This window comes from Anabrus simplex, chromosome 2, assembly GCF_040414725.1.
Source record: "Anabrus simplex isolate iqAnaSimp1 chromosome 2, ASM4041472v1, whole genome shotgun sequence".
In the NCBI taxonomy this organism is placed as follows: Eukaryota; Metazoa; Arthropoda; class Insecta; order Orthoptera; family Tettigoniidae; genus Anabrus; species Anabrus simplex.
This window is the reverse complement of record NC_090266.1, coordinates 274,610,032-274,634,907: the sequence shown is the minus strand read 5'-3', so window position 1 is coordinate 274,634,907 and position 24,876 is coordinate 274,610,032. Positions and strand designations below refer to the sequence as shown.

Below are 24,876 nucleotides of genomic sequence, written 5' to 3'. Positions count from 1 at the left end.
AATGGAAAATGAAAATTAGTGTTGCCCCACAGGGCAGTATTCCAGGGCCTCTAATTTTCTGTATTTATATCAATGACATACCGTCTGAGACAGGAAAAAACACACACCACCTCTATGCTGACGATCTTCAAATATATCGACACTGCAAGACAAGATATTTACAATGACCTCCGACGACTCAGTGTATGTGAACAACGAAACTCTCTTACACTGAACTGCACAAAATCTCAGGCGATCATAATTGGATCACGAAAATTACTGAGCTGCTCAAACAATGTCCAAATCACGCCTATCCTACTGAATGGTAACATTATTCCCTACAGTAAAACGGTTAAAAAATCTCGGCATAATGATGAATGAAACAGTTGATTGGTCTGATCACACGAAAGAAATACGAAAAAAAAGATTTTTGGAGTGCTTCACCTTCTTAAACAGCAAAGGGATGTATTTACATTTGAGCTACAGGCACTCATTCTCCTATTCTTGATTATTGTGACGTTTTAGTTGACAAGACGAGAGAAGAAACACTTAAACTTCAACGAGCACTGAATTCCTGCCTGCGATTTATTTACAATATCGGGTACGATGTTCATATCACCCCATACTATCAGGCTGTCTCATGGCTGATGTCTGATAAACGTCGGCAACTATACACTTTAAGTTAGAGTGGTAGCAGAAAGTCAACCACTGTATATTTCTTCTAAATTCATCTTTTTATCGTCATTTCACAACTGTCCGACTCGTTGGTTGAACGGTCAGCGTACTGGCCTTCGGTTCAAAGGGTCCCGGGTTCGATTCCCAGCCGGGTTGGGGATTTTAACCTAAATTGGTTAATTCCAATGGCACGGGGTCTGGGTGTACGTGTTGTCTTCATCATCATTTCATCCTCATCATGACGCGCAGGTCACCTACGGGTGTCAAATAGAAAGACCTGCACCTGGCGAGCCGAACCCGTTCTGGGATATCCCGGCACTGAAAGTCATACGACATTTCATTTCATTTCACAACTTAAATACACGTTCTAAATTCATTCTTTCTATTCCACTGCACCGCACAAATAAAATTTATAGATCATTTGTGGTGACTGTCGCCAGATTATGGAATTCCCTGCCAGCTCAGGTCAGAGAAACTAGCGTTTTAAAAAAAATCACGATTTATTAAGGTCACCTGCCGAGACTACCTGCGGAGGACAGCTGACTGAATGGTTGAAGCATTAATGTGTGCGTACCTGAGGATTAGTCATTTTCAAGAGTTTTTAATATCAATTAGTTTTAATATTAATTTAGTTAGTAATTTATTTAAATTTATTTTCAATTCTATTAATTTATGTAGTTTTAACTATTTTAAGTATCTCAGTATTTTATTTAAGATTCTAATTAGTATGTGGTTAAGTGTACGAGAGAGCCTGGAGCCCTAACTTCTCCATTGTACAGAAGGCACTAATAAATAAATAAATAAATAAATAAATAAATAAATAAATAAATAAATAAATAAATATAGAATGTAAAGCTTATGGGTATAGGTATTTTGTTAGTTGGTAAAGAAAAATACACGTCACAACATATGCTAGGTAGGGTTTACCTTGTCCTGTTAGTTTCCCTCGCGGTTAGAACCACGCGGCTGTGAGCTTGCATCCGGGAGATAGAGGATTCGAACCCCACTGTCGGCAGACCTGAAAATGGTTTCCCGTGGTTTCTCATTTTCACACGAAGAAAATGCTGGGGCTGTACCTTAATTAGGGCCACTGCCGCTTCCTTCCCACTTCTAGGCCTTTCCTATACCACCGTCGCCATAAGACCTATCTGTGTTGGTGCGACGTAAAGCAAAGTGTTAATTATTTTCCTTCGCAAGCCTGGGATACAGAATATAGTACCGTAGAATAAAGTTACAGTTTTGTGACGCTAATATTCGTATGTATAATTTTTATTAACGTGCCAGAAACCAACGACACGGAGCTGTTGCCATTCCAACACCATTTTAAGGACCATCGAACCAAGCCGGGATTTGAACCTGCGAACTCTGACTCAGAAGGACAGCGACTCAACCAACTGAGCCACATGAAAAGGAGGTGTTTGTGATTATTGTTGCAAATAGATGCAGTCAGTATTTACAAAAGTTTTATGAGGAGCACTTATTAAGGCGTACGTTTTCCATTTGTCCGAAATGCACGAGGCCGGATAGAAGAACTAGCTGGAAGCTAAAGTGCCTTGCAGGGGTATCGCTTCCTTCTCTGTTCAATTTTCCACACCAAACTCCATGGCGTAACAGCTGCGAAGGGCCATCGCCTACCAATCGACCGTTGTTTACGGGGTGTCGTGTGGTCAGCGCGACGAATCCTCTCCGCCGTTATTCTTGGCTTTCTAGGACGGGACCGCCATCCTACCGTCAGACAGCTCCTCAATTATAAACACGTGGGCTGAGTGTACCTCGAACCAGCCCTCAAATCCAGATAAAAATCTTTGACCTGTCCAGGAATCGAACTAGGGGCCTCCAGTAAGAGGCAGGCACGCTACTCCTACACCGCGGGGACGGCTAGTTACTTTTAGGTCTCCTTATTTTAGAATTTGACTTAAGGCATCCTGCATTCGATTTCCGGCACTGACAGAGTTAAGAAAGGCATGGGATGGGGAAGATGCAGCCTTGTTTTTGGGTGCAGTAGAGTTGGCCTTGAGTCTCCCGTAATCGAAATATCTACGAGCTGGAAGGTAGTCAGCTTCATGGGGTGTAGTACCAAAGTGGTTCCTTTTTATAAGAAGACAAATTAAATGAAGATCCTACTTCCTCTCAAACGAAGAACGATATCAAGTTTACGAACAGTTTCAAAAATGCAGCCGGTTTATGTTAAGAGCACAGAAGCTATGATTGTACATGGTAACAATCAAAACCATCAATATCTACTGAAGATCCGTCACCGCACTCGTTAGGACCGACTTTTTTTCATATCCACTGGGCGAGTTGGCCGTGCGGTTAGGGGCGCACAACTGTGTGCTTGCATCCAGGAGATACTGGGTTCAAACCCCACTGTCGGCAGATGGTTTCCGTGGTTTCCCATTTTCACAACAGGCAAATGCTGGAGCTGTACTTAATTAAGGCCACGGCCGCTTCCTTCCCACTCTTAGCCCTTTCCTTTCCCATCGTCGCAATAAGACCTACGGTGCGATGTAAAGCAAATTCTAAATAAAAATTTAAAAATCTTTTCACAACCCCTTCCAAGGAAAAGTTGTATCCACGCTACTGGCCTGGACTGAAATTATTTTGTGGGTACGCCACTGCATCCACTCACCATTTAAGGTACAAGGTAAACCCGAAGAGTAGTTGGATACTCAAAATACACCGCCATAAATGATGCGGTTATGGCTCAAAAGTATAAAGAAAGGTAAGGGACGGGACCTAGTGTTTTAAGTAGAATACACATCGATAGAACGTGACTTTCCATTTTATAAATGTTTCATGCATCGACTGCGATTCAAGCCTGGGCCGTCCTGATGAGAAGATAGAACCATTAGAACAGAGTTATCCCGCCTGCCAAGTACAGAATAATTACCCGCACATTTGATGGTGCCATTTGAGGTTCCAATCTGTCCCTGGGCATTTGGCAAAATATATAGGCCTACCTATCGAACTTAGTCTTGCTACTGTTAGAATTTTTAAAAAACGTTTTCATAACTTACCGAGGATATGCAGTGACAAAACGGTCCCTCTTCAAAAAAAAAAAAATTAGTTATGTGGCACAAAATGAGGAACTAACGTGCAGCTCACCAATCCTGTCACAGTCTTCCCAACGCTGCAACTTAAACACAGCACATCTCTCAACCATGCTACAACGCGAGGATCCCTGGGACATTGTTGTATCCGGGAACCGATGTGCAAAAGCTGACACGATGTTGGAAGCTTGTAACTGTTTCTGGACGTGGCCCCGTTATCTCGGTGGTCACATTCCGGCCCCCTACTGAGTAATCACATGCTAATTGCCCCTTTCCTCATGTCTTGCCATTTGTCAACACACGGTTACATTCCCAATACTGAGGCCTCTACAGGGAAATATCCCCGCGCATCACAATCGTAAGTGTTTTCCTTTCATTCAAGCAGTACAAATATGGAGAATTATGCATGGCCCTATTGAGACTTGCTAGTAGATTCTTCGTCGCTACGTTAATTTAACATTTCGGAGTAAGTTATTAAGTTGTTCGTACCGTACGTAAAACAACGGCTGATCCTCGCTCTAATTTCAGGAAACATTTTGGGGGACCCGGCACCCCTGGGCCGCCCCCTTGGCTACGCCAGTGGTGGAGAGTGTTGCTGGAATGAGAGATAAAAATGAAAACTGGAGTACCAGGAGGAAATCCTGTCCCGCCTTCACTTTGTCCAGCGCAAGTCTCACATGGAGTTATCGGGATTTGAACCACGGAACCCAGCGGTGAGAGGCAGACGCACTGCCGATTGAGCCACGGAGGCTTCACCGAGGGATGAATATGGGAGAGAATGCTCAATTATTGTTATACTTAGATTGCAGTAGAGTGTATTGTGGGTATGTAGGCTAAATCGGGCTTACCCGTTGGACTTGAGAAGCAATGTAATCACTAAAGTAAGTGTAAGTGCAACAATTTATGTTATCTTGTCAGTTGGCAATACAATTTTTTCATTAACATCAATTGCTTCAGTGTGGTTTTCCGCAGTATGTAGCAAGTAAATTCTGCAGTGCGAATTTCTCCAGTAGCGAGGGTACGCGACACACCTACCGCTTCGCTCGCCCAGCTTTGAGTTCAAGGCCCGGCTTGATCGCATGTGTAGCAGTGTGAAGCAGCTTTGAGCGGGTTTATGATACATTTATTTACTGTGATTTGACTTATTGCTGAAACTGCTCTTACGAGTGACAACTGACAGCAGTGAAGAACTTTTTATAAGTACGAGTATCAAGTTCATTTTAGAACTGAAAACTATTTTTTTCTTAAATGACACAGTGTGGGAAAATTCTTTGCTAGTTGCTTTACGTCGCACCGACACAGATAGGTCTTATGGCGACGATGGGATAGGGAAGGGCTAGGAGTGGGAAGGAAGCGGCCGTGGCCTTAATTAAGGTACAGCCCCAGCATTTGCCTGGTGTGAAAATGGGAAACCACGGAAAACCATTTTCAGGGCTGCCGACAGTGGGGTTCGAACCTACTGTCTCCCGAATACTGGATACTGGCCGCACTTAAGCGACTGCAGCTATCGAGCTCGGTAGTGTGGGAAAAAACCTGCCTACTAATACTAATAGGTACCAACGTTGTAGTGGACCATGTGGCGTGTTTGTAGGAGCGTACGTTCTAATGATTTTCATGATAATAACATGCAACGTGGTCATTGCTTATAATGGGGGTCTACGTTGCTTCACGTCCGTAGGTTTAACCACCACACTGCCCTACACGTGTCTCCAGGGTGGTGCTGAGAAAGCAACAGTGATAAGATGAGACCGAACTGTCGGAAACGACCTCTCGGTCAAAGAACGAACAAAAAGGAGATGTGTGGTCTTTTTCAGGACCCTCAAGTTCGTAGAATTGGACCATCTCTGCGCATTTGTCAATTGAATATCGAAGGGATTAGTCGAGCAAAATCAGCAATCAATCTGAATGATATTGCTAATTATCTTTTTTTGCTAGGGGCTTTACGTCGCACCGACACAGATAGGTCTTGTGGCGACGATGGGATAGGAAAGGCCTAGGAGTTGGAAGGAAGCATCCGTGGCCTTAATTAAGGTACAGCCCCAACATTTGCCTGGTGTGAAAATGGGAAACCACGGAAAACCATTTTCAGGGCTGCCGATAGTGGGATTCGAACCTACTATCTCCCGGATGCAAGCTCACAGTCGCGCGCCTCTACGCGTACGACCAACTCGCCCGGTGCTAATAATCTAATATCAGTTTACATAAACACAAAAGACAAGCGAACCAAAAAGGATATCAAATTAAAGTTGAACATCAAGGAAAGAGCAGCGTCGCAGTCTTCTGAATTCTCTAATCCATTCAAAGAATGGGAAACTAAAGCCGCAATAAAAAGTATGAAACTTGGAAAAGCTGCAAGATTTGATGGAACTTATCCTGAATTTTTGGCTCATTGCGGACCAGCCACAATAAAATGGTTAATCAACTTCTTCACTAATATTCTGCACACTGGAAACATCCCACCTTTGATGAAGAAGACCAAGATAATAGCCATACTGAAACCAAATAAAGATCCATCTAAAGTGGAAAGCTACCGTTCAATAGCACTTCTAAGTGTCACATATAAACTCCTTGAGCGACTGATCTACAATAGAACGTATGAAACAATCAACAGCTACATTCCTATAGAGCAAGCAGGATTTAGACCTGGAAGAAGTTGTAATGATCAAATACTGTCTCTCACCACATACTGTATACCGAAAATGGATATGAGAGGAAATCAGTAAGCATACCTGCCTTTTTGGATCTCTCAGCTGCCTATGATACTGTCTGGAGAGAAGGACTCCTAAAATTTTTGAGTGTTATCACATGTCGTAAACTTACGTCCTTACTTAGCAATATGTTTAGTAATAGGTACTTCCAGATCTACGCTGATAACGGCAGAAGTAGAGTGTTTAAATTAAACGATGGTTTACCTCAAGGATCACTCCTGGCTCCCCTTCTTTTCAGTCTGTGACCGAGCTCGATAGCTGCAGTCGCTTAAGTGCGACCAGTATCCAGTATTTGGGAGATAGTGGGTTCGAACCCCACTGTCGGCAGCCCTGAGGATGGATTTCCGTGGTTTCCCATTTTCACACCAGGAAAATGCTGGGGCTGTACCTTAATTAAGGCCACGGCCGCTTCCTTACCACTCCTAGCCCATTCCTGTATAATCGTCGCCATAAGACCTATCTGTGCCAGTGCGACATAAAGCAACTTGTAAAAAAAATCAGTCTGTACATATATGACTTCCAACACACACATCATCAAGAAAATTCACTTATGCTGATGTCACTTCTTTGGTGACTCAGTACTCCAACTTTTATGACGCTCAAACTACTTTAGCCACTGATCTGGAAGCCTTGGATGTATGCTTAAAGAAATGGTGCCTTCGCCTAAATCCTCAAAAAACAGTTATATCTGCATTCCACTTACGCAACAGACAGTCTAATTACAAACCAACAATAAAATTCCGAGGTCAAGTGTTGCCGTTCTGCAGTACACCAAAATACTTGGGAATAACACTTGATAGAACTTTGACTTTCAAGCAACATCTCTCAAATGTAGCTGCTAAAGTTAAAACTAGAAATCATATTCTTCAGAAACTTGCTAGTACATCGTAGGGAGCCAATACTCATGTTCTAAGATCAACAGCATTAGCCTTATCATATTCTGTTGCTGAATACTGCTGCCCCTCTTGGATCAATAGTGTTCACACTAAGAAGATTGATGTACAACTCAATCAGGCAATGCACATAATCACGGGATGCATTCGGAGCACGAACACGCTATGGCTTCCTGTTCTCAGCAATATTTCACCTCCAGCCCTAAGACGATCAGAAGCTCTCCTAAAGGTTTGGAAAAACATTCAGCATAACCCCCAACTACCCATCCATCAAGATATTACAAACACTGAACATCAACGACTGAAATCAAGGAAACCACCCTGGCGTACAGCAACAGAAATTGAAAGAACCTCTTTTCATGTTAAAAGCCCAGTGGGGCCAGTCTTCAGTAGTCAACAAACATCTAGTTGAGAATCCTTCTAAACGTGTACAAGGATTTGATCTTCCAAGGCGACAGTGGAAAATCATCAATCGGATAAGAACTGGACAAGGCAGGTGTGGTTATCTATTGTGCAAATGGGGTTGGACTAGTTCTGCAGATTGTGATTGTGGTGCCCCTTCTTAGTCAATCCACCACATTGTTGCTGCCTGCCCAATTCGAGCTTTTAAAGGAAAGCTAATGGACATTCACCGCACATCGGATGAAGCAGTTGATTGGGTCAAAATACTAGACCAAGAGTTGTAGTATTGTACGGACTTGTGACTACGCACATTTAACCTGAAACTATATATACGTACATACATTCATCATACGATAATAAATAAGTGCTTACAATTAGCCTGTGCCGTGAGTAATTACGGTTATTGTATTTAGTTTACAATTAGGCTTAGAGTTACTGCAAATGGTCAAATATAGTAGTACTTAGGTTATAATTAGGTAAAAATTAAAAATAAGTGAAAATCCACAGCCTGTTTCCAGTCATTCGACTGGGTGAGGAATGAAATTAATGAGCAGCGAGGATAGGAATTGTGCCGGCTGCCGAAGCTGTCGCACTCCTCTGGGACAATGATTAATGACTGACAGATGAAATGCAATGAAATGAAATGAAATGATGGAGTGTCGGTGGAATGTAAGATGGCAGGGAAAACCAGAGTACCCCGAGAGAAACCTTTCTCACCTCCGCTTTGACCAGCACAAATCTCACATGGAGTGACCGGGATTTGAACCACGGAACCCAGCGGTGAGAGGCCGGCGCTCTGCCGCCTGAGCCACGTAGGCTCTATAATCATGTAACAGGGTTGATTTGAGAGTTGTTGTTCTTCTTATTCTTAATATTATCATTATTATTATTACCAGTTGTTTGATTTCATAGCATTTTAATCAAATTATGAAACTGTGGTTACGTGCAATAAAGGGCCTTGAAAGCTAATTTCGCCACCAATAAAGAATATATCTATCTAATTTCAGTGGCGTCATATCAATGTAGAGGGGATAATTGTAACAAGGTCTTTGTAAGCAGCCAGTCGTAAATACTGTAAGTAGCATCTAAACGATAAATTGAAATCTGTTCGCTAGATGTACCAGCAGGTTCATACCCTTTCTTTCTTAATCTGCTTAGCTCCGGGTTGGTTTTTCCCTCGGATTCAGCGATTGATCGCACCTCTACCGCCTCAAGGGCAGTGTCCTGGAGCGTGAAACATTGGGTCGGGGGATACAACTGGGGAGAATGACCAGTACATCGGCCAGACGGCCTCACTTGCTATGCTGAACAGGGGCCTTGGTGGGGGATGGGAGGATTGGAAGAGATAGACAAGGAAGAGGGAAGGAAGCGGCCGTGGCCTTAAGTTAGGTACCATCCCGGCATTTGACTGGAGGAGAAGTAGGAAATCACGGAAAACCACTTCCGGGATGGCTGAGGTGAGAATCGAACCTCTCGAGGCTGAATGGACCCCATTCCAGCCCTAGTACCACTTTTCAACTTTCGAGGCAGAGCCGGGAATCGAACTCGGGCCTCCGGGGGTGGCAGCTAATCACACTAACCACTACACCACAGAGGCGGACAGGTTCATACCTAACAATGAAAATGACAGTATCTCCTTTTAAAATCGTCGCAATTGCTACCTGTTCTTAAGTCCTGAAAAACTGACTACGAGGAAATAATGATCCCTGAGTGGTGAGCGAATGATTCAAGCAGTAGTGTAAGCCTCCTTTGTGATTAATATCTCTTTTTATCATTAAAAATTTATTTATTTTAACTTGTTTTCGCAACTGCCTTATGGCGTTTATTTTTCATTTCTTAAATACTTATGGACCACTATCTTAGACGTCACAGACCGCATACTACGAATGTTGCGATAATCAATGGTAATATACATATTTTAGTCCGCCTCTGTGGTGCAGTGGTTAGTGTGATTAGCTGCCGCCTCCAGAGGCCCGGGTTCGATTCCCGGCTCTCCCACGAAATTTGAAAAGTGCTACGAGGGCTGGAACGGAGTCCACTCAGCCTCGGTTGGTCAACTGAGTAGAGGTGGGTTCGATTCCCACCTCAGCCATCCTGGAAGAGGCTTTCCGTGGTTTCCCACTTCTCCTCCAGGCAAATGCCGGGATGGTGCCTAACTTAAGGCCACGGCCGCTTCCTTCCCTCTTCCTTGTTTATTCCTTTCAATCTTCCCATCCCCCACCAAGGCCCCTGTTTAGCATATCAGGTGAGGCCGCCTGGACGAGGTACTGGTCATCCTCCCCAGTTGTATTCCCCGACCGGATGTCTCACGCCCCAGGACACTGCCCTTGGGGCGGTAGAGGTGGGATCCCTCACTGAGTCCGAGGGAAAAACCAACCCTGGAGGGTAAAGAAGAAGAAATAAAGAATCCATATTTTGTATTTTTTAAAATTTTTATTAATGCTATTTGTTCGGGGCGTCGACCTATGAAGATCTTTTGCCCCTACTTGCACCATATGTGAGAATCCTGCGTGTATTATGTAAAGGGCGGAAGTGTAAAGTGTTGAATGTGAGGAAAGGACGACACAACACCCAGTCCCTAGGTCAAGGATATTAATCATTTACAATTAAAAACCCCTGACCCGGCTGGGAATCGAAACCGGGGCCGCCGGGTGACAGGCGGACACGTTGCCCCCTACATCGTGGGGCCGGACATATTTTATGTCAGTACTAAATCATATGCCTTCATTAGGTTCACTTAACTATAGATACCTGTCTATTGTCTTCGTATAAGTTTTCACTTATTTTGCCCATTCTGAAATATTGTTAATCTGCAGTCAGACTCCTTACTGTTTTTCATCTATGATTTTCTTCAACGGTGACGACACTGTTCTTCCCAAGTTAACAAATTGATTTGGAAATTATTTGATGATGTCCGGCTCTTTGGATGAATGGTTAGTGTAGTGGCCTTCGGTTCATAGGGCCCCGGATTCGATTTCCGGCCGCGTCGGTGAATAACTTTGTCTATTTAATTCCTCGAGCCCGGAGCAGGATGTTTGTGTTCGTCTTAATACACATCTTCATTGACATTGGCCCTATAACACATTACAACCACTACAGAAATACGCAATAGTGGGCAAGGATGTAAAGGAGAGGGCATATAAGTCTCTGGTAAGACCCCAACTAGAGTATGGTTCCAGTGTATGGGACCCTCACCAGGATTACCTGATTCAAGAACTGGAACAAATCCAAAGAAAAGCAGCTCGATTTGTTCTGGGTGATTTCCGGCAAAAGAGTAGCGTTACAAAAATGTTGCAATGTTTGGGTTGGGAAGAATTGAGAGAAAGAAGAAGAGCTGCTCGACTAAGTGGTATGTTCCGAGCTGTCAGTGGAGAGATGGCGTGGAATGACATTAGTAGACGAATACGTTTCAGTGGCGTTTATAAAAGTAGGAAAGATCACAATATGAAGATAAAGTTGGAATTCAAGAGGACAAACTGGGGCAAATATTCTTTTATAGGAAGGGGAGTTAGGGATTGGAATAACTTACCAAGGGAGGTGTTCAATAAATTTCCAATTTCTTTGAAATCATTTAGGAAAAGGCTAGGAAAGCAACAGATAGGGAATCTGCCACCTGGGTGACTGCCCTAAATGCAGATCAGTATTGATTGATATTGATATTGATATTGATATTGATTGATTGATTGATTTATTTGCATGCAGTCGTGAATCTGGGCTTAATGCATACAAAGCGGCCACCCTAAGTAAATGGGAAACGACTCAGGAGAAGAAGAAGAAGACTGATGAAATGCTTCAGTATTTGTTGCGGTCTTTGCTGTTCTCTACCCTGTAAATTATTTCGATTGCCGCCTTCATCCATTTAATTTACAATCCTTCGCCGGCCTCGCGGTCTGGGGGTAGTGAGCCTGCCTCTTGCCTAGAGGCTCCATGTTCGATTCTCGCCCTGGTTAGTTTTTTAAACCTCGATCTCAATGCTAGTGGTTCAAATCCCGGTCACTCCATGTGAGATTTGTGCTGGACAAAGCGGAGCGGGACAGTTTTTTCTTCGGGTACTCCGGTTTTTTCTGTCCTCTTTCATTCCAGCAACACTCTCCACTAACATTTCGTTTGTCAGTCATTAATCATTGCCCAAGAGGAATGCGACAGGCCTCGGCAGCCGGAACAATTCATATCCTCGCCGCAAGTTGGGGGCTTCATTCATCTTATCCCTGACCCAGTCATTGACTGGAAAACAGGTTGTTGGTTTTCATTTTTCTGAATGCCAGTACCTGAACCATTTGTATGTTTCACCCTCAATCTAATTACATCTATTTAAAAAGCAACTTAATCTATTGTTCGAAATATTTCGACAAGTATCGAGCAAGCGTTCAAAACATACCTTCTACTCGTCGAGCTCATATTTAGGATCTCACCTGCCTTATATATGATATTGCTCATTACGCACTTTTCCTTCTGTTCTACGCAGGTTGATTCTACAAATAAAATACATATTTTAAGTTAGCTACGTCTCCAATTTATTTCCGAAGTCATCTAAATTATCATATAACATTCTCCAAGGCTCAGCAATTATTTATTGGGAGTTTTGTTGATTTATGCTTTCACGGCCCAAAATACTAAATGTTACAGTCATTACATACCAGAGTTTCTTTTTTTGAATGCTGTACTGCCAGTGTGAAGTAAGGCACGAATGCTAAATCCGAGCATATGAAATTCCTCTCACGTTTCATGTGAGTATACTACAAAAACGCCAACCTCAAGTTATGAGCCAAGCCACCGTTTGTCTCAATGTTATTATATTCCAGAACTCGTTTTCTGGGGCTATTTTTGAAAGACAGGGATATAATATGTGAGCTATTCTTGAATATACGAACACCAACAGGGAGCCATAGTAAGCGTCTAAGTTCCACTTCTTCTTCTTCTTCTTCTACCGCTCTTCCCACACCTGTGGAGTCGCGGGTGCGAATAGTGGCGCACATGTGGATTTGGCCTTGTTTTAAGAACGGATGCGCTCCTGACGCCAAACTTATACGGAAGAACGTAAGCACTATTGCGTGTTTCTTTGGTGGTTGGTAGTGTAGTGTGTTGTCTGAATATGAAGAGGAAAGTGTTGGAACAAACACAAACACCCAGTCCCCGAGCCAGAAGAATTAATCAAACACGATTAAAATACCAGAGCCGGCCGAGAATCGAAACCGGGACCCTCTGAACCGAAGGCCTAAACGCAGACCATTCAGCCAATGAGTTCCACTAGCGGTGTAAAATATGCTGTACTGATGAATTGATTGGCGTCGTATAGTCCAGGTATAGTGGCTCTAGGCTAATCAAACAGAGCAATGTCACGTGATATTAAGTAGTGATAATCAGTTAAATAAATCGTAATATTGGGTCAACACGACAGTGATTGTTTACCAGCAGAATATTTAAGCCGTTACGGATGCTACGTTAGAGTGTAAGGCAGTCACACAAGCAAGTTGATGAGGATGAAAGAGGTCACATTGTTCTGGACAATTGCAGTCTTTTGAGCCCAGAGAATGAATGACTTGAAGAATGTCATAGCATACAGAGAAAATTATCTCGACTTACAACACTGACAAATAGTACACAGAATTGTCATCTTGTAAGGACGTTAGTAAATGACCGTTCTATATCATTTGCTGCGTTAGTGAAGCATTGGTGAACAGAGATAACAACATTCCACTTCTTACGTAGCCGGTTAAATTGCGAGATTTGTCATTCATTGAAAACGCCTGGCATGTCTTTGATGGCAAGCCATAACAATACAAGTCAGAAAAAATAATTTTACAATATTGAACCCTTGGCTTAGAATTATGGGTTCAATATGACGTTAATTGCATAAATTAAGACATTGAGCTTTTAATTTTTGGTAAAATCAGTTCTGCACCTTCCATTTGACAATTGAGAAGGGGAGGGTAAGATAAATTTTGTAAATGCTCTAATAGCAAAATTAAATGACTTGTATTGCTTGCATCCTGAATCAAAACTGACCTGTACCACACTGCATACATGAAACAACCCTTTAAAGAAACATGCCACTTTATTAGAAACACGTATTAGGTCCACACTCATTACAGAAGCAAACACACATTTTATGCACACAAAGAATACATAAGGCAATTAAAATAATCAATTTAACTTTCATAGCTGCCCAAACTTCAACAACAACTGTATTCACAAAGTAGTCCTACATTCATTATAGAATAGCCAATTTTTTATAAATATAAAGAATACATTAGGCAGTAATAAATCGTGACTATGATTTCAATAGCTGTCTAAACTTCAGCAAGATTCTACAAAATACTGGGGTACTGTGAGCAAATTTGCATCAAATTCTTGTATGTCTGGCAAGGTGTCGACTGCCGAACCACTGACGCTGAAGTTTGTGTAAATGTCATAGAACTCCGTTCTGATAAGGGGGAGAAGATTTAACAAATCCTCCTTCTATTCCTTTGACATGGGGAGACATTCTTTGCAGCAATTTTTGATAGCAAGAGTGGGTTAGGTTCCCCGTGTCAGACGGACGTGCAGAGATGTAGCACATAATGACTTGACTGGATGCAAATATTTGTTTATAGGCAAGGATTTCGGGGATGAAAATAATTTGCCAAGGAAGATGTTCAATAAATTTCCAAATTCTTTGCAATTGTTTAAGAAAAGGCTAGGAAAACAACAGATAGGGAATCTGCCGTCTGGGTGTCTGCCCTAAAGGCAGATCAGTGTTGATTGATTGATTGATTGATTGATTGATTGATTGATTGATTGATTGTGGTAGAGTGTTGCTGTTTTTAAACAATTGTTTGGAGATGTTTAGGGGAGCCTCTCTCAGTACCGGCCACCTAATAATTTTCCTTCATTGTTTAAAAATAGAATGGTCAGCAATAAATCTGATCAAGTTAAAAGAGGCCTGATACAGTATTGTTACAATTGCCTTGAGTAGACATGAAGAAAATGAGTGTGCATGTCCATTACAACAAAAGATAGAATTCTTACAAAACCTCACATTACAAAAAATGTTTCCCAGTACCGGCCAGCCAGACACTTTCTCTTATTATTTAAAAATGAGGAAGTGACACTTTACAAATACACATTTAAACTTCAGTGAGACATTACAAAACTTTAATTAACAATACAAATACATAAAGCAAATTTTTCACGATAAATAATCCTACATATCAAAGATAGAAAAGTCCAATCAAGATATTAAAAAACTTCAGTGGAGCACACAAACAAATTTTCTAAATGCAATGGTCACATTTGTAAAAGTCAAATTTTTACACGATAAATAAATAATCCTGCATATCAAAGTATGAAAAGTTCAAACACGATATTTAAAAATTTCAGTGGAATACACAAAAAATGTTCTAAATGCAATGATCACATTTGTAAAAGTTAATTTTCTCTTGATCTGCACATTGAAGAGGTGCCCAACCCTGACAAAAAACACACTGAACCCAAGTTTCGTCCGTTGTTTCCAGGCAAATGATGCATTCTGTTTCTCGATCGCCTGATCTCCCTGTGCCATTCTGCTTTCTCTTGGACTCGAAGTTAAGTCTCTTCGCAGCTCTACTGTTTTTTGTTTGTTTTGTTTTTACTCTTGAAAACACTTTTGTATCTCTGATTTTCTTTCTTTCATCAGCTTTCTCCCGTTTTTCTTTCAATCTCTGGTCTTTTCCTTCCAACATTTTCTTATACGAAGTGGATGTTAGAATTTCACTCTTTTCACTTCTCCTCTTTCTTATGGTAATTTTCCTTTCTGTCAAATCTGATTGTGGGGATATTTCTTCTACAATCTTCAGAAATTCTTGTGATGTAGAAGGCATTTCAACTCTGGAAGAAGAAGTTGCTTCTGCAGGAAGATCTTCTTTTTGAGCATCTATTCTTCTTCCCATCTGTGGAGTCACTTCGCCACCAGTTCTTATTACTCTTACTCTACCTCCCAATGTGTTTCTTTGAACAGAATACTGCGTTGAAGCTTCCCTGACGCTTAATTTTCCGCCCATAACCATCTGAATTGCCTCTTTCATGTTTTCCGGTAACCATTTCCCTTTAGATATGCCTTCCATTATCGATAAAATAGTTCTGGAAAGCAAGAAAATCCTATATTGTAATCATATGATAAATTAATTTTATGGCCGGTACTGGGGAAATGACACATGGCCGGTACTGGGCAATATACACGGCAACATATATATTTTTTTAATTTAATCACAAGTCTACCAATAATGCTGTTACAATTACTATCTATACCTTATCTAACTACAAATAAAATAAATATGAATAAATAGAGATCAATTCACCAGAGACTGGTACACAAAGACTGAAAGTTTAGCAAGTACAGACTGAAAACACAATGACAACTTCTCATCACAACAGCTCTCAAGCAAATGAACACAGGCGCGAGGGATTCGGAAGGGCATCCCTTTGTCATTGTATCTAAGTAGCAGACACAGTGAACATCTGCCATCTAGCTGCGTTTCTGAAAAATACGTGGCGGCCGGTACTGGGAAATGGCCGGTACTGGGAGAGGCTTCCCTATAGGAAAGTAGATCTACATTCAAGTACTCCACACTGTACATAGCAGGTGAACACAGGAATAGCATATCTAATAGGATATCCAGATAACGTGACTAGTTTGACGTAATGGAGCCAATTTATATTGAAAAAATTATATTTCTGTGGCCTTATCTCCCGGATGTTTTAGTAATACTATACATACGTACATATAAAATTTCAATATTTAGGGCAAGATATGAGATAAATTTGAATTACTCAAAGTTTTAGAGATATTCCTTCATTAGTGTATGTATAAGAGACACAAATAAAATAAAATAAAATAAAATAAAGTAAAATAAAATGAAGCAAATGCTTACTTGATAACTTCTTCCATAATGCGAGCCTCTTCTTCGGTATGTAGGACCTCGTCGCCATCAGGGGGCAGGAGAGCTTGGGAAGTCACTCCGCAACGCTGCTGAATCAGCTCCAGAGCTTGTAGTTGAAGTTCCAGATTCTTCTGCAGCATAATCCTCTTGAAGATCTCATAGTCATTTGCTGCCCATACTTGCTCAAATAAAGTCTGCAAACAAAGTGCCCAATACTAACGCAAATTTACCTTAGTTTTTTACAGTTGTTTTTATGGCATTTTATAATTAAGAGGCTTTGACGAGCAAAATAATATCTCGTAGTTTTTATGTCCCAGTAACATGCTTATGTACAATACTTCAATAATTTAACACCAGAACATTACACTTTACAAAATAAAATGTATTAGGACATGGAAGGCATTTAATGAAAGTAAAACATAGGGTTGTCTGATAAGTTTTGGCCGTTTGTATAGGGGTAGTGTGTTGGCGCATTTCGTTTACAGTCGTACTATGTGATGACGTACGAGGTGACATAAACCTGCATCACGATTAGTAGAAGCTGTTTCTTCTTATTGAATTTAGAATACGAATGAATAGGCCTAATAATAATAATAATGGCGTATAGACTTCGGAGAGGCCTACTACAGGTCTTTTAAACTGACGCTCAACCCGACTGGGAATCGAACTCGGACCCTTGCAGCAAAGGCCAACATGCTATCCGGTTAGCCACGGAGCTGGACAAAATCACACTTAAGGACTGAGATGATACTTTTTATAATACAATAGGTACGAAATGTATTATTTGTGAGATTTGGTGAGAGTATTCTTTTGTCAGTCAAAACTTTGCTGGTGGTTTCGGAATTCAATATAGGAGACTCGAGTATTTTTTTTTTTTTTGCTAGTTGCTTTACGTCGCACCGACACAGATAGGTCTTATGGCGACGATGGGATAGGAAAGGCCTAGGAGTTGGAAGGAAGCGGCCGTGGCCTTAATTAAGGTACAGCCCCAGCATTTTCCTGGTGTGAAAATGGGAAACCACGGAAAACCATTTTCAGGGCTGCCGATAGTGGGATTCGAACCTACTATCTCCCGGATACAAGCTCACAGCCGCGCGCCTCTACGCGCACGGCCAACTCGCCCGGTCGAGTATTTTTAGATGACTGTCAGGAACACTCTTCACTGAGCACAGTGCAAAACTAATGACTCGTCCACTGAGGGATACCGAAAGGTCGGTTCGTGAAGTAGTAAGGGTTGGATAAAAACTGTCATTACGATGGCTTGGTTCCTCTATGGCTCGATATTCCATATTGTGCCATGAATATCCCTTGCAAAGTCTGCTCAGGGTGGTGTTAGAAACAAGGAATTGGGTACATGAATGAATCGCGCGAGTACAGCGAAGGTTCCCATGCGGAATCGTCTTAGACTGACATGTTTCTCATTTACGCTCAATGCTGATTGCTTGCGCGGAAGTGTCACTGGTGGCTGTAAATGCCTCGCCCTGATCCATACGTGCATGACAGCGACTAAGACCTTAGTAGCAGTGTGAGCCATGAGTGAACACGCAGCATGGTCCGACGGCACATTCGACAAGCCTTTGACCAGCTAGATGAGTTTGAGAAAGGCCGCATCGTCGGACTAGAGAGACAGATTGGACGTTACGACGCATTGCTGGACACTTGAAGCATTCTGACCACACTGTTCGTCGATGTTGTTCGAAGTGGGAACGCCTTGAGAAGGCTCGGGTCAATCCCGCGGCCCACTACAAGGGACGACTGTTTCATCGTGCGATAGGCTGAAGCTGCAAGCACTCCACGGGAGTCACTGCGTGCCATTCAGGGACATGTCACGTCACATGGGCATACGCCTGTGTCCATCAGTATCACACTCAGGTGACCAGCAGAGAAGGGTCTGTCGACGCGGCGTCCTAGGATTTCGAAGGAAGCGGCCGTGACCTTCATTAAGGTACAGCCCCAGCATTTGCCTGGTGTGAAAATGGCAAATCACGTAAAACCATTTTCATGGCTGCCGACACTGGAGTTCGAATCCACTATACCCCGGATACAAGCTCACAGCTGCTCGCCGCTAACCGCATGGCCAACTCACCTTGTATTAATATTGATGGCCCCCCTTCGAATTCCGTTTCATTCGCAAAGTTGTTTCCATGAGTCCCTCGCCTGTCAAATGGAAGTGGGACTCCGTTACTCCTATAGGTCCGAGGCTTGCTTAAACATTCTGGGCGTGCTCGGTAAAAGTTCTATGAGGCAGGATGCTACCCTACTTGCACACATTCTCAGTGAGAATCTCTCTTCTAACGAGTTAGGGACCGACGATGGACCGTATAGTACAAGGAGGACACAAAATATGTTCGAGAAGCCTACTCCTATTCCAGAGCAACTGGTACTACGATTCTCAGGACCACTTACTAGGCCACTCAGTCGTTGCCCATGGTTCATGAACTATGACGTGACTACAGTAACCCACACCACGAACCATGCGAGAGGATCAGGAGAAGATCAGGAGAACTCATATGACAGAGCACCGATGTGTACTGGGGGAATATGGTATAAGGGTAGCTTATAGAAGCATTTATGTTGACAATTGAGCTACAGTGATCAATTATGATAGACTTCTTTTTTTTTTTTACAATTTGCTTTACGTCGCACCGACACAGATAGGTCTTATTATGACGATGGGATAGGAAAGGCCTAGGAGGTGGAAGGAATCAGCCGTGGCCTTATTTAAGGTACAGCTCCAGAATTTGCCTCATGTGGAAATGGAAAACCATGGAAAACCATCTTCAGGACTGCCGACCGACAGTGGGGTTCGAACCACTATCCCCCGGGTGCAAGCTCACAGTTGCGCGCCCCTAACCGCATAGCCAACTCGCCTGATATGGTACAATGAGGTCTAGGATCAAGGTACTTTCAGTTGTTGACATGGATCTAGCCAGGGGCGGTGCGTGGTATTGTTGCAGTGTTGAACAACTCCTAATAATTTTAGACTTCATTTGTCGTCTTTTCTTGCAATGTTTTAGTTTAATAAACCTAACATATATTCTGAAACATGTTAAAATCAACCATCTTTGATAGTTCGCTGTACTAATGCTTCCTAACGGACCAACAAACGCTGCTGGCTTCGAATGAAAGTCAGGGGGTTTGCTTTCCTACGGCAACTCCTTAGCGGACAGCGCGGCGCAATGTTCTTCAGGAGGGACGAGCCTAAGCCTGTAAGATATAACATCACGTAGCATGCTCGCCAGTATCGGTCTCAGGGAGTTGCACGAGACTAGCTAGTCCCCTGTCGATAAACAGTTTCAAATGTTCCCGTAAGATTGCGTTACTCTGCGGAGATTACTTCATTCCTATTCTCTCCTCTCGCAAGAATAATTTTATTTCCATGTTTTAAATTTACAATTTTTGCTTTACGTTGCATCGACGCAGATAGGTCTTACGGCGACGATGTAATAGAAAAGGGCTAGGAGTTGCAAGGAATCGACCATGGCTTTAATTACGGCACAGCCACAGCATATACCTGGTGTGAAAATGGGAAACCGCGGGAACCATCTTCAGGGCTTCCGACAGTGGTATTCGAACCCACTAACCCCCGAATGCAAGCTCACAGCTACGCGACCCTAACCGCGCGGCCAACTTGCTGGGTAATTTATTTTTCCACGCCATACCAGATCACCCACAATATTAACAACATCTTGCTTCAATGAAAAACAAGAGGGCAAAGTTTCAGTTCAAGTGAGGCAAGAGTAACAGTGCCATGCTGCGTGGCTAGGCCTTCTGACTCCAACGTGGCAGGTTCAATCCTGGCTCAGTTAGGTTGTATTTGAAGGTGCTCAAATACGTCAGGCTTGTGTCGGTAGGTTTACTGGCATGTCAAGAACTCCTGCGAGAGTTAGGTGGTATTTGAAGGTGCTCAAATACGTCAGGCTCGTGTCGGTAGGTTTACTGGCATGTCAAGAACTCCTGCGAGAGTTAGGTGGTATTTGAAGGTGCTCAAATACGTCAGGCTCGTGTCGGTAGGTTTACTGGCATGTCAAGAACTCCTGCGAGAGTTAGGTGGTATTTGAAGGTGCTCAAATACGTCAGGCTTGTGTCGGTAGGTTTACTGGCATGTCAAGAACTCCTGCGAGAGTTAGGTGGTATTTGAAGGTGCTCAAATACGTCAGGCTCGTGTCGGTAGATTTACTGGCATGTCAAGAACTCCTGCGAGAGTTAGGTGGTATTTGAAGGTGCTCAAATACGTCAGGCTCATGTCGGTAGGTTTACTGGCATGTCAAGAACTCCTGCGAGAGTTAGGTGGTATTTGAAGGTGCTCAAATACGTCAGGCTCGTGTCGGTAGGTTTACTGGCATGTTAAGAACTCCTGCGAGACTAAATTCCGGCACCTCTGCACCGTAAAAAAGTAGTTAGTGGGACGTAAAGCCATTAACATTATTAAGAGGAACTGTAATTATAGTGTATGACTAGCAATTACCCGCGGCTTCGCTCACGTAGATTTCGTAATTTGATCAAAGTAATCGTTCCTCGGCATTGTACTAAGACATTATCTGAAAGTTCCGAAAGTATAAAAACTCACCCAAAAATGGAGTCTCAGTTACCCCAGAAATTCTCTGTAAAGCATGTTTGTGGTGTAACCTTTTGGGGCTAAGACGACCATCGACATAGAACTGTACACATGAGAAACAGTCTTCTCTCAAGTAGAAAAAATAAATACATGTTTCTTTATTTTTAAAGGAGATTACAAATACCTATTGCCACATTTGTACCATCTTCAGTTTTTGAGATATACATAAGTATCAAGAGTTCAACCGTTGAACAGTCCGTCGCCCACCCTCACCCCAATCTAAGTGTATTTTCCGAAAAAAAAATACATGTTTCTTTATTTTAAAAGGAGATTCCAAATACCAATGTTGACGTCCGTAAGATCTTCAGTTTCTATGATACAAGTATCCCCATAAAAATAATTCAACTATTGTTCACTCCTTTTCACCCTCTGTTAACTGCCTTCTCCGAAAACAAAAAGGTACAGGTTCCTGTATTTTTAAAGGACTTTCCAAGTACCAAGTTTTTTGTCTCTAACATGTTATGTTGTTGACATATAACGTAGATATACCGGTGCTCATTTTAAAAATTCACCCGCTTTTCCAATTCTTTTTAGCTCCTTAACTGGTTTTTCCGAAACCAAAAAAGAATACGTGTTTCATTATTTTTAAAGGAGATTCCAAATACCAGTTTTCATGCCTGTACGTCTGTAACACTTCAGTTTTTTAGATAAATGTATACTCATAAGCATAATTCAACTTCTTCTTCTTATTATTATTATTCTTCACTTCTTTTCACCCCTCTCCCGCCTTAAGTGGACTTTCCGAAAAAGAAATTACGTGTCTCTTTATTTTGAAAAGAAATTCATAATACGAACTTTCACGTCTGTAACAACTTACGTCGATTTTCCGAAAAAATGCGTGCTTCTTCATTTTTAAAGGAGATTCCAAAGACTAATTTTCACGTCTGGAACATCGTCAGTTTTTGAGATATAAGTATACTCATAAAAGTAATTCAACTCCTTTTTAACCCCCCACCCTCCTACCCTTTAAGTTGCGTGCCCCTAACCGCACGGCCAACTCGTCCGGTAGGAGGATAGTGGACTCGGTCATGGAGAGTAAGAGAACTGGAGGGAGACCAATACGACGATTAGACTCAGTTGCTAATGATTTAAAGATAAGAGATATGGAAGTAAACGAGACCACAGAGTTAGTTACAGGCGTTGGAGGTGTTTAGTGGGCTTACAGATTGAACGCTGAAATGCATAGCAGTCTATAATGAAGTTGATATTATTATTATTATTATTATTATTATTATTATTATTATTATTATTATTATTATTATTATTATTATTATTATTATTATTATTAGCGTATTCTCCCAATAATGGAAGACGTTAAGCAAACAACTCAATCAATCAAGCTTTCTTTGGGTTCTTCTTGTTCTTCCAATAGGCTTTCATTCTCTTTGAGAAGGCTTGTTTACGTTCTTCCGACCATTTCGGTCTGCACTGTTTTTGCTTTGGTTGCTCTGATGTAACTTCCCACTTGTTGACTTTGTGTCTGAAGGTGTCTCTTTCTAAAATGTCTGTTGCACATATGTTTGCGTTTTTGAGGTCCTTTCGAAGTTCGTCCAGCCAAGGTGTTGAATTCTTAAGTGAGCTAACATAATTTAATATTCTTTTTGACAGTCGATTTTCTGGTAATCTTGTGAGGTGTCCAAAGAATTTCATTCGTCTTTTCTTAATGTCAATTTCAATGTTTGGAACTTTTTATTATTATTATTATTATTATTATTATTATTATTATTATTATTATCATTATTATTATTATTATTATTATTACCTTATTGGCTAATGATCTACGATGTTCCTATCCGCCGAAATGAAGCAGAAAAACAATTTTTGTAGTGGTATACACGGACGAAAGTAAACGAGCACATCCACACTGAGGTCTTGCAGAATGAAGAAACGAATCCGCTCCCCGGTGCATATCATTATTTCTTAAAAGCCTAGTTTATTTCTGAGTGATAAGGGGAAGTACTAGAACGGAGCAAGAATAACATCAATTGTATATGTTTTATCATCAGGTTTTATTAGTGCAGTCAGAGAATATAGTTCTGGTCTGTATATTTTCGGTTTGAAAGATATTCCGTGGTTTGAAAACAATTCAAACACATCTGATTTTTTTGGCTGAGGAATTTGATGGGAGTTAATAGGAACATTGGGGTAAGGAGCCATATCAATCACTAAGATAGATTCAGAGGGAAGGCTGGGTATTAATTTAGTTTTTAGCCACTTCTCGTAATTCATGAAGTTCATATCGCCACTGTAATCTCCAGACCTAAAGCCGGAATTAAATATCAGGACACGGTTTGGTACGAAACCATCCTCCCTACCTGTATGAACGATGACAACTCGCTGTCGCTCAGAAATTGGAGCTAGAATATAGTGTTCTGATTATATCACTCCACGCGTGTTCCTTAGCGTTGGATGCATTAATATACGTGTTATATCGACCACTCTTCGTTTCTGTATAATGTTAAGGATCGTAATTACTTGCCCCAAGTCCGTTTCTCTTCCTTAGTCATCTTTTCCTTCTCGGAAACATTTCTCCCTTTCCTTTAAAACTCTCTTAACGCTTCTCAGTGAAATGCTCGTAGCCTGGATACACGCTGATTAGTTAAATATGTAGGTTCTTCGCAGTTTTCCTATTTCAAATAATTGTACGCGTGACATACCATTTCCCTATTCTAGCTATGAAAACGTTCATATCACCCAACATACTAATGCTACTGCTGCACTTAGCTTCCTTTATTACTGCACATTCCGTAGATGGTTTTCACATCATCGACCCTCCACTTCCTCCTCTCCTTCTTCAACCTTCCCCCTGTGACCTAGAGTTACTGGTCAGTTCGTTGTTTGATTCTTGCTACATCTTCTGACAAGTGACCCTGCCGCGAACTCGAACCGATCACATGTTGAATGGTGCACAGTAGCGCTCGGCTTGCTCTTTCTGCACGGCGGTTCAGTGCGTTTAGATGACAGCTCGTGTGATAGTGTTAACACGGTGTTTCACAGATGTTTCATACTCATATCGGATCATTTAGAGAGCACAATCGTGGTTTCCTATTATCACGGCACAACTGCTTTCTATTCTTGTGTACCGGGCGAGTTGGCCGTGAATGTAGAGGCGCGCGGCTGTGAGCTTGCATCCGGGAGATAGTAGATTCGAATCCCACTATCGGCAGCCCTGAAAATGGTTTTCCGTGGTTTCCCATTTTCACACCAGGCAAATGCTGGGGCTGTACCTTAATTAAGGCCACGGCCGCTTCCTTCCAACTCCTAGGCCTTTCCTATCCCATCGTCGCCATAAGACCTATCTGTGTCGGTGCGACGTAAAGCCCCTAGCAAAAAAAGATATATTCTTGTGTAGGCTATAAATACGAAGATGTTCGTTTTACTGTGTTTACTGTGTGTACTGGAAGGACAGAAGTTTTCAGGTTGTTTATAGAACTGCGGTTTGCTTAAAACGATATTGGTAGGGGCGGCTGATTTCCCTGGTATAGTCTTGCAAAAATAAAGATACTACATCTCTTTCAGTTTGCCAGAAGTGCATTTATAACAAACTATACAGGTATTTAGTTATTCTGTGCCATAAATGAGGAATTTATCGTATATTTCGTAATTTTTGGCGAAGATACCCTGGCTAGGTAGTGTTTATTTCGACTAAGAAAA

General features: G+C 41.9%; 1 protein-coding gene across 1 annotated transcript in view; it reads right to left on the bottom strand.

The window, feature by feature from the left end:
- The window catches only part of LOC136862774 (cilia- and flagella-associated protein 36), a 126,028-nt gene that overhangs the window by 55,484 nt on the left and 45,668 nt on the right, over positions 1–24,876 (bottom strand). The window contains exon 4 of the mRNA XM_067139020.1: positions 16,596–16,798. Within this exon, the coding sequence (XP_066995121.1) occupies positions 16,596–16,798 (203 nt within the window). The remainder of the gene's footprint in view (positions 1–16,595; positions 16,799–24,876) is intronic.